Source organism: Lepidochelys olivacea, assembly GCF_965140295.1.
Source record: "Lepidochelys olivacea isolate rLepOli2 genome assembly, chromosome: 24".
Classification (NCBI taxonomy): domain Eukaryota; kingdom Metazoa; phylum Chordata; order Testudines; family Cheloniidae; genus Lepidochelys; species Lepidochelys olivacea.
In genome coordinates, this window is record NC_140434.1 from 3469972 (window position 1) to 3481091 (window position 11120).

Here is an 11120-nt window from a genome sequence, read left to right on the forward strand (position 1 = left end):
ATTCCACCCCAGAGGAGGCTCCATTTCCATGGGGAGAAAAATGCCAACAAACTTAGAAAAGCATGTTGGTATCATATGTCTGCAGTGGCCCCTCTGCACACCAGTCACGAGAGAGGAAATCAGACTACCAATGAAAACACTACAGTGGGGCAGATGGGGAAAATGGAGCATCCAGCAATCCATGGAAGTGTTTTACCCCAATGCTATAGGGTGTGTGCACCCAGCTGGGGTGATACTAGCCAGCCCGCCTCATGGATCAGGGAGGGGCTGTGAACAGCCATTTAGAAAAGCCATTTCCACTAGCGCAAACCAGAGCCCAGAGACACAAGCGAACCACTGACCCAGTGATGGGTGTAACCAGTGGGGGGGGGGGAGGGAGGAGGGTGCAGGGGCCAATTGGAAACTGGTTCCCTTTACTTTACTCTGCTGTCCCCTAAATGCTACTCCAAATGCTTTCCCTGCCGGTGGACGTTCAGATGAGCTTAGATTTCCATGCTGACCGACTCTCACTGACCAGGCTGGGTCGGGGGGGGGGGGGAATTGGGGAGACACATTTTTACCATGGGGCAGGGACTTGGGGAAACTTAACTGGAAAGGGGAGGAGCAAGAGAGGGCCTGTGTGGAGAGGAGCCAGCCAGAGAGCGAGGGGACACAGGAAAGAGAACAGGGATGGGAGGATGTAGGGATACCGAGGAGGGGGAGGACCACAGAGGGAGGAGGGACACAGGAGGGATCTTTGGCAGTGGGGGGAGTTATGCAAAGGAGGTGATGCATAGTCAGCAAATATGCAAATCAGCTTGTCACATCATTTGTGTGGAGGCTCCTGGTTTCTGACCCTTTCTGACCCGGGGCTGGGACCAGTCAGCGAGCGGGGAGACCTGCAAGGGGAAGCCAGGGGCTGCCCACATGGGCCCAGGCTCGGTCAGCCTCCTGCTGGTCGTCTTGGGCATTAGCTCTTTCCAGCCTTCGGGGCACCCTCTGCCGGCGGGTGTCTTGCCTGCCGCTGGCCCAGTGTCCCTCCTGGACCCCGGTGCCCTTTACCTCGGGGTTGTGCCCCGCAGTACTCCCACACTCTGGGTCTCCCCTCCCAGGGGACCCTCAACCCTCTCACCCACCTTGCCGCATTGGCTACTGCCCGTCATCTAGCCCCCGCTCACTGGGGCAAACTACTCATCACTGGCAAGGGGGTTAGGCCCTGCTGCCTTTGCCTATTCCCAGGCTGTATCTCTGCAGCCCTATTCCCCAGCCCTGCTCCAGTTCAGGGGCGTCTACTTCCATTTGCATTATTTCCCCATAGGGAGGGAAGGGAGGTTACATAATGGTTACATAATGGAGGATGGCTGCCAACCCGACGACCCACGCTGGTATGGCAGTAGACGACTGTGAGCTCAGATATTGTTAGGGGGCTCCCTGCTGCCCTTCCATTTTGTATTTCTTGTACCTAACACAGCTCCTCACGTGACAGGCTCTACGATGAAATAGACAGAACCATCAAAGGCAGAAGGAGCCATGTCCGTTTCAGACCCACCCGCCGCCCCTCAGCCCTGAGCAAGGCCAGGAAGAGGAGCCCTCCCCAACCCAGCGCCCTGGGCTGCTTTGAGCTCACTGCACGGGTTACCACAAAAGGAAAGAGCGTCTCGAGGGGAAGTTGCAGAGCTGTGGGGTGGGTCATTTCTCTGCAGGCCCTCGGCACCATCACAGGTCGGCCACTCAGCCAGACCCTGACGGCCAACCGGCTCTGCCTCTGGGTCTGTTCCGTCAAGACAACCGTTATATGGACTGGTGGCCGCCCGCTCTGCCTGCCCCTCACTGTCAGGATGGAGGGGGCTCTACGGCCTTCCCTTCTCTTGCTCCTGCTGGTTTTAAAGCCCGGCAGTGAGTGATCTGTCTGAATTTGAGGGCAGGAAACCACTGGTGGGTCCCCAACATCCTCTCCAGCAGCTGCGGGATAGACCAGTGGGAATCTGCCCAGACCCTGAAGAGTCCAGGGTGGCTGGGAAAGAGGTAGGCAGACCCTGAAGAGTCCTGGGTTTGGGGTGCGCATCCCCCGGTAGCAGGGGGCCGAGATGACATTGGGAGGAGAAGAGATGGAGGGGGGATTGGGATAACAAAAGGAGAAGCACAGAGCGATGGGGGGCTCTGGGGCAGGGAGACAGGAGGACTTGGGGGAGGGAAAAGGAGGAGTCAGGGGCACAGCGTTGAGGGGAGGACAGAGGGGGACTCCTGCAAGGTGGCTGCGGTGCAGCAGGGGATGCCCTGAGCCCTTGTCCCTAGGGGCAGCGGGCAGGGGCAGGGTTATCACTGCTCTCCTGGTGGCTGCTCAGGAGGGTCCACACGGATTCGTGCTTCCCGATGCCTGCTCCCCACCCCCTGCCCAGGGACTGCCGGGGGCCAGCGACGCTGTGAGTGTGACCTGCACACAGAGCCGCAGCAGGGCCACCAAACTGCACAGGCCCCTGGAGGGGGACAGAGAGAGAGAGAGCCCAGCTCAGGAGGGGAGAGTGGAGGGGCTGGAAGCTGAATGGCTTATGCGACTCACCAGTGAGAGTAATGGGGCTGAAATGGCAATGCCTGATTCTCTGAGTCGATACGAGCGACAGCTGAGATGTTCCAAGCCCGCTGGGGAACGGAGCCCCAGAAAGGGCCGATCCTCCATTGCCCTGGGTGTGAAATGTCCCCGGTTCGCAATGGCGGCATTTCACACTTGCTTTGCACTGAGGGGAAACGGCCCTGCAAGGTGCAGAGCGATGGAGAATCAGGCCCAGGATCTCAGCCTCTGTTTATTTCCGCTTCTGCCCGTGCACGCCCTGGCCCCAGACATTATCACAGGTGGGGATGCTGAAAAAACACAGAAATGCTGTTCCGGCTACTGCCAGCAATTACCAGGCCTAGGAAGGGCCCAAGCTCCCCTCTCCTGCCTACCTAAGGGCTACGGAGAGGTTGGGGCAGGATCCTGAGATGCTAGTTGAATTTCTCAGCCCTTTGAGGTTCCCATCACATCAGGGACCCGGCTGCTAAAGCGCCTAGCAGATCATTTGCTGCGGGGAGACATTAACAAGAACATTTCTGTGGCTGCAGCCATTCCCTGGCTAGAGTGTTGGCAGCAAGACCCACCGTTCCCCAGGACCCTGAGGCAGAGAGAGAGAGAGAAAGAGAAAGGTGTGCTTGGAGACTGTCAGACACAATCAGCCATTCAAGGGGTTGTGATAAGATCGTCAGTCGCCCTTGAGTCTATGCAGAAAAACACCTTTAAAAGCTTGTGAGCGTCTCTCGCTCAGTGTGGGTCTTTGTCCCCATCTAGTGGTGACACCACAAAGAAGCATAAGAGCCTCCTACTGCTCCCTGGTCTCTCTCCCCCACGTCTGATCTGCAGCCAGAGCCCTGAGTGGGGCCCCGAGGAACTGCTGCATTATAATAATGATAATAAATAATAATAATTAACAATAATTCCAGAAGTTTATTAAGTTACAACTAGAGCTGATAAAAAAAAGTTTGCAGAAATTTCAGCAAATTTGAAAACTTGACCATTCAATTTTTCTCCCATCACATTTTTGTGAATGGGCCACGGAATTCATTAAATGAATGAAATTATATTAATTTAAATCATTTCTGTACCTCGAGAGATGATTTATTTTTATTTTGTAATTTTGGAAAGTATTTTCTTTCCAGAGAGAAATCCCATTTTGACATTTTGGGGGAGGGGAGGGACCAAACAAGAAAGCTTTTGAGTTAGTACAAACTCTGAACTGTAACCTGCCTGCAGTGTTTGGTAGGGTGAGAAAAAGTGTTTGATTCCAATCTTGCTTAGCCTGATAAAGTTCAGGATTTAGGATGCCTGTTTACTTTGTATTTCTTATGTAACCAACTCTGACCTTTACGCCTACCACATATAATCACTTCAAATCTCTCTCTCTTTAGTTAATAAACTTATTTCGATGTTTAATCTAAACCAGTGTGTTTGTCTAAAGTGTTTGGGGGATCTGCTCAGATTACAGAAGCTGGGGCATGTCCATTACCCTTTGACGGAGTGGCGAACTCATTAATGAGCTTGTATTGATCAAGAAGGTCTTAAGCAGTGTAAGACACACATTTCTGGGGTGCAAGGCTGGGGGAATTTGCTGGGGTCTCCCTGTATGCTGTTCAGGAGTGGCTTAGGAGAGCCTCCAGGTAACTTTGCTGGGTGTGCCTCTGCACGCTGATGGCTGAGTGAACAGAGCCTGGAGGGGTTTGCTGTTCACTGGCAGAACAGTGTAAGAGACAGCCTGGGCAGGAGAGTTAAAGGGGGCACAGGCGTTCCACAGTCTGGATTACACCCCGGAGCACATTACAATGGGCAGAGCACGCGGTTTTGCTATTTAGTGCTGTCGGTCCTGTCTAAGGATCCCAGGGCACTTTGCTACAGTCGAGCTGTTAGGCCTGGTGCTAAATCCAAGTGTTGGTGAATTACACTGGTGCCCTGCATTCCCCTCCAGTTTAATTAGATGCAATGGAGGCTGCCTCGCCCATAAACACTGTTTACTGGTGCAGAGTAGCCGCTAAACAGCTGGCCCACTCCACCCCAGAGGAGGCCACATTTCCATGTTGGCATTTCACTCACCAAATTTAGAAAAGCACCTTGGGATTGTATGGCTTTTCAGTATGCCTGTAGTGGCCCCTTTGCACCCCAGTCGTGAGAGAGGAAATCAGGCCACAAATGAAAATGCTACAGGTGGCTGACTGGGAAATTGGAGCATCCAGCTCCGCACGGAAGTGTTTTACCCCTAAGCCAGGCTGCCTCATGGATCAGGGAGGGGCTGTGAACAGCCATTTAGAAAAGTCATTTCTACCAGCACAAACCAGAGTTCAGAGACACCAGTGAACCATTGACCCGGGGGTGAGTGCAACCAGTGTGTATGGAGGGGGGAGGGTCACAAATGGGAACAGGTTCCCTTTACTCTACTCTCCTAACGCTGTCCCCTTAATGCAACTCTCAACACTCACTCGTGCCCCCAGAAAAAAATGTTTTTCATTTTTTGCCAGGAACAATAATACCTGCCCTTCTAAATAGATCTCCAAATGCTTTACAAAGAGGGTCAGTATCATTTCCCCCATTTTATAGATGGGGAAACTGAGGCAGGGGGAGGGGAAGTGACTTATTCATGATCACCTAGATGCCAAGCCAGGAATCAAACCCAAGTCGCCTGGTCCAGTGCTCTAACCACTAGGCAATGCTGCCTCCCTTCTACAATAGGAGACTCCTGTCCTGTCCCCTGCACTCAGTCAGGATTTTCCCTGCAAAGTTCATGACACTTGTTTGCCCCAGCACTAAACCGGGCTCCCTGTCCGCAAAGCTGCCATTGCACCAGTGCTGTGCCTTTCCTGGGTCGTGAATGACCTGACCTGTTACAGCTGGAGCTGGTTGAATTTTCCCCATCAGAATGGGCTCGGATTAGGTTTGGGTTCTTTTAACATAGAAAATGGGGGGTTAGGCCAAATGCAAACGTTCACAGGAAGCGGTTGCTTCACGCTCCAGTTGTTTGATTTTTCCATCCGAAAGCTGAAATCCTCAAAAACAAGGTTGCAGCTGAAACAGTTTTGGCAGCTGAAGACAAACAAACAAAACAACTTCCCATTTTCCACCGTGGGAAGTTTCAGAACCAAACTTCGGAACTTTCTGCTGAAAATCCCCACAAAGCATTTTCTTCTAATCGGTGTTTTCCTTGCAAGCCCGCACCATCTACTTTCCAACCAGCTCTATTTAAAATTCCCCCATGTCCTGCACTTTAGGGACAGCCAGAATGATCTCCTGCCGCCACCACACACCCATCTTGACCAGCTACAGCAGTGATCAGAATTTTTAAAAATGCCACAGAAATGTTGAATTGCAACAAGCCAGGGCAAAAAATTCCGTAGAGATCAGTCTGATTTGTTTCCTGGTTTTTCAACCAGGCCTTATGAAGACCATTAAAAAACAAGCTTTCAAAACTACGAATATCCTGTTATCTACACCACTTCCTCTGTTGAGCAACAAAACCTTCCCTCTCCGTAAACCATGCTCGGTTTCAATCACACACACGCAGAATCTCACCTGCTCTGCAGAGTTCTTAGGAGCAGAAAAGAGCGAGGGGAATTTGCACACCACCTGGGGGTTATATTATTTCTTTCAGCAGGGGAGTCACAAGATCCTCCTGTCCATCAACTCTGAGCTCTTTGCCTAGTTGGTCTGGGTATCCGCTCTATAGACTGATTACTCCTGGCTCAGCAACCTGTCCTGTCCTGTCCCGCACTGCCATGATGCTTGGACCTCTGCCACCTTCCCTTCTCTTCCTCCTGCTGGCTTTCCAAGCTGTAGGTAAGTAACAACTAAGGGCAGGGTGAAAGAGCAATAAGCCAGCAGGCCAGCCACAGGGTCGTAGCTAGAAGTCTTAGAGATCCGATTAAGCTGGTTGTTTGTAGCCCAGTTGGGGTGAATAGCCCAGTTTTATTTGAAAAAATATTAACAAAAAAACCTGGCATCTGGGCTCACCGAGGGTCTGTCTACACAGCAATCGGGAGGTGTGATTGCAGCCCCTGTAGGCATAGCCCAGCGAGCTAGAGGAAAACTAGCCAGCTGTAAATAGAGTGAAGCTGCAGCAGCATGGCGGGGACTTGGACTAACCACTTGAGTAGGTAGCCGGGGATCTAGGCTGGCTATACTCAGACAGCTAGTCTGTGCCACCACAGCCTCACTGTTGTTCTTAGCCAGCTGGCTCAATGGAAGGTAGCGCAGTGATGCCTACACCGGCCCCCTGATTGCAAGGTAGACACGTCCTCGGACGGCTGCTCCCATCACAAAGCGCCGTTGGCACCGGGTCTCAATCTGAGTGAGACTCGCAGCTACGGGAGATGTGGATGAGGCTCCAGGCACATCACCAGCTCTGGGGAGGGGATTCAGGAGGCCAGCAGCATGGGGCACGGAGAGCAGGGATGACGTGCTTAGACAGAGCTGCGTGGCGGGGCTCCGGACTGGAATAGCATTGGGTACTGCGGGTCCAGACTGAGATGGACTGGCTGAGTTGTGTGGAGCGGGGAAAACCAGGGGTATTTCGCAAGTCACAAAGTGGGTGCATTAACAGAGCCACAGAGCACTCATGCAGATCCATGTGAGCATTTGCACTTCCCACTTTTGGTCAGGGCTGGAAGCAAAGGCTGAGTAGCAGGGCGGCTCCGTGGGCTGGGTGTCAAGTCCCTGCTCCGTTGCGGACTCCATGTGTGACCTTGGGTAAGTCACTTAGTCTCTCTGCGCCTCAGGTCCCCACTCTGAAGGTGGGGGTGACAACCCCGTGTTAGGAGGAGAACTCCATGAGAGACAGGGAGGGGTTCGGATATTATTGTGATGGGGACCAGCGCTGTCCCTCAGGTGCACATGGATCTGCAGTAATATCTGGTTGAGCAAGGCGGAGACAGGGCTGCTGGCGGGCGAGGAGACGACTGGAAGTGGGAATGGAAAGAAGGGCAGAAAAGAGGAAAAAGCAGAAGAGGAAGAGAGAGAAAACAGGGGGCAGGAAGGCGCTTCGGGCAGCGAGGGCTCCGCTGACAGGCTGACGAAGACAGGCAGGGTTGGAGTCTCTGACACGGCCAGCCAGAGAGAGATCAGCAGGACAGGCAGGGGAGCCAGAGAACAGCCCCAAAACTGCAGCATGAGGCCAAAAACAGGTCTGATTCCCAGTCCACTGCCTCCTTGGGTCCCCAAAAGTTCTCCATAGACATAAGCCACTAGGATGGGGCAGCGGGACTGGCTCGATCTGTCTGCGATGGGCTGGGATCGGGCAGCAGGACTGGCCTATTCCCAGGGTTGGGGCTTTTTAATCTGCATCCAAAAACCTCCTCCCCCCACCTCAGCTCCCTCCCCATTTTCACCCAGCTCTATTTTTGCTAGACTCTGGGCACAGGGCTTGTGCAGCCGGCTTTCCCCCCCTGCACTCAGTAAAGTTGCACGGATGTCCCAGGGAAGAATTGACACCTCAAAAATAAACTGACGGGCAGTATAATATCCCAGAGGCCCACAAAGGGGCAGCTCTATGGGGCAGGGACTGTCGCCGTCCTGTGTTTCTACAGCGCCTCGCACCATGGGCCTGGTCTATGACAGGAGCTCCCCAGCCCTACGGTAATACAGGCGATAAATACCCTGCGGCAGGTTTTCAGTGGAGATATTTGACCAGGTGCCGGGGGGAGAGCTTGGTCCGTCTCTGATAGGTGGCGGGGGCAGGGTTTGTTCCGGCTGGATCTTACAGTTTTCTTTTCTTCTGTCTTCCTGGCTGCAGGAGCCTCCGGAGAAGAGTCGGGGCCCGTGAGGCTGAACGGGATTTGGGGAGAGTCGGTCACTTTCTCTCCGGTGATTCCAAGTGGAAGCCGGGTTGACAATATCGTCTGGAACGCAAAGTCAACTGTAGCAATTGTGAAACCAGGAAAAGAAGCCGCACCACAAGTGATAGATCAACATTACAGAGAGCGACTGAGAGTCCTGGACGGGGGCTACTCATTGCAAATCATGGACCTAAGCCAGGAGGACACAAGTACATACACGGCACAAATAGCCACAGAAGGAACCACTGAGCCCATCTTCCAGAGATTCGCCCTGCACGTGTACAGTAAGTCCCGGGCGGAGGGGTCAGTCCCTTTCTCCCTACAGCAGATGGATGGGTCTGGATGTTGGTTGTTCAGTTTGTTGCCATGAGGGGCGTTGCTGGGGGATGCGGCCGGGGGCAGAGGGAGGACGGACGGCCTGTGGTGGCAGACTCCATGGCAGCGACTGGATGAAGTGAGCTTTGCCCTCTGGCACGGCAGGCTCTATACTCGTCTCGCTGCCGTGGTCGCCCCACCCTGCCCCCTGCACGCTTTCACGCAGCTGCTGGGGAGACTCTGCACAGTAGCCTTCTCTTGATGAGCGAGACCCATGAGCCTCTTCAGTCCCTTGCTATAAGGCAGGTTGTCCAGGCCTCCGATCTTTCTTGTCACTCTTTTCTGAACCCTTTCCAGGTGGAGCTCAGGCCAGAAAGGGAGGAAGCGTGGCCCAGGGGCTTGGGTTCTCGCTGGAGACCCAGGGGGATGGGTTCACGTCCTTGATTTGCCACAGGCTTCTTGCGTGACCTTGGGCAAGTCACTTAGCCACTGTGTGCCTCGGTTTCCCATCTGTACAATGGGGATAAAAGCCCTGCCTCACGGGGGTGCTGCAAGGATAAAGACTGAGAGACGGCACCGAGATGGGGGCCATTTAAGCACCTTAGATAGAACCACGCAGGGCCTGATCCAAAGCCGCTTGAAGTGAGAAGGAAGCAGCGCTCTTGGCCTTTCTGCGACTATCCCGCACAGCAAACTCAGACCTGATCTGCAGCCCCCCTCTCTGGATCTCGTCCAGCCACTCCGCTCTGGGTAGGTTCTTCCACTGCCCCCATCACTGTGGCATCTGGGCACCTTCCAGATGTGCACTGAGCGACGTGACAACATCTCTCAGGGGTTGTTTGTTCTCTCTCATCTCCCCCCCTTTCGGAATTCCATGATTTCCAAATTCACCTGCACAGCAGGGGCCAGAGCCAGCTGTCCTCGCTGATGAGGTTTGTTTTCCTCCCAAACAGAACGACTGACAGAGTCCGACATCAACATCGTCCCCGGGCAGGACTCCGTGCGCACTGTGAATGGGATGTGTATCGTCACCCTGAACTGCTCCCTCCCGGGGGGAGGAGAGGACGTGACCTACACCTGGACCCAGACAGCAGAGAGCTCTGTTGTCTCCAGTGGGGCATCCATTCTCATCTCGCACAGACTCGGAAGTGGGGTCTCACCTGTGACCTGCACGGCCAGGAACCCCGTCAGCAACAGCTCAAAATCAATTTCTCTCCAGGAATTTTGTGAAGGTGACTTTCCACAGCAACAAGTCCTGTTAACAGCCATTCTTGCTGTATGTGTCATGTCTGATGGTAGCTGTAGCTAATCCACTTGGGGATAAAATCTGCCCCAGCAACAGCAGATCAAAAACTGTCCACCTGGAAAGGGTTCAGGGAAGAGCTACAACCAGAATTTGAGGTCTGGGAAATGCACTTTATAAGGAGAGACTTTAGAAGCTCAATCTATTCCGTTTAAGAGAAAATTGGCAGGTGACTGGATTTTAGCCTACAAGTTTCAGTGATTTCTGATAGCAGAGAGGACCTTAATCTAGCCGAAGAGAGCACAATGAGATCCAGTGGCAGGAAGCTGGGGTCAGGAAGGAATTTGCCCCTGAGTCAGGTTGGCAGAGACCTCTGCAGCATGGGGCGTGAGTTCTCAGGCTCCCCGACCCCTTCCCCTGTTGCACTCTATGCGTGCAGCAACCGCAGGGCGTCACCAATCACTCCCCACATGAACTAACCCTGTCCCGTTTCTTCCTTCAGGCTTCACCAGCACTGGCTTCCCAGCAGGGTCAAGCAGCCCAGCGACCTATTGCCAGGTGAAGGGGATTCTGCTGCTGGTGGTGCTGGGAGCCCTGCTCACAGCCATCGGCATGGTGCACGTCCTCACCCGGGACAAAGAGAGGCTGGATTGAGCGAGCCGAAGGGCCAGTGCAAGGAGCTTTCCTTGCGGCTTGTGGCGACGTCTGCATCTGGAACGGGGTCTTTTCACTCCCCTACTGCACACCGGAGCCGCAGCAGCCCAGCTGTCGATGGGCCTGGGTTTGGACCCATCCCTGCTCCTTTGCCCTGCCATGCTGGGGCTCAGATGGGGAGGTCGGGACTAGAGAAACTCAGCCTCCAGAGCGCCCCTAAACCTGGCTGAGAATGGGTTGCCACCACCTCCTGGCTGGGCATGGTGCTGCAGGTGTTCTGCCTTAGTTTCTCCATTCTAGCTTTCCCCACTTGCTATGACGGTTCGCCTGGCTCACCACTCTGGCTCGGTCAGTGCGGAAGCTCAGTCCCCTTCCAGGGTATCGGAGTCGAACCAGACACAAGATATAGGAGCCTTTGTCCCAGCTCAGCTTAGTTCTCTGCTCCTTTCCCGTTACCCATCTGCCCACCCCCTGGACTCAGCTCGCAGTCACTCTCCTGCCCCTGCAGGGCCTTACGTTAGTGTAACCCTTCTGCCAGGCCAAGTTGATAGCAGCAAGGGCCGGGTTCAGTACACAGGGGTTC

The 11120-nt window shown here is 54.0% G+C and overlaps 1 protein-coding gene across 1 annotated transcript; it reads left to right on the top strand.

Annotated features, from left to right (window-relative positions):
- Positions 1-6273: 6273 nt before the first annotated feature.
- LOC311512566 (SLAM family member 9-like) lies at positions 6274-10537 on the top strand (the record flags this gene model as incomplete). Its single annotated transcript, XM_084613841.1, has 4 exons — positions 6274-6331; positions 8253-8609; positions 9594-9872; positions 10386-10537. The coding sequence occupies 4 exons, from the start codon at positions 6274-6276 to the stop codon at positions 10535-10537; spliced, it is 846 nt and encodes a 281-aa protein (XP_084469967.1).
- Between the last annotated feature and the right edge of the window lie 583 nt (positions 10538-11120).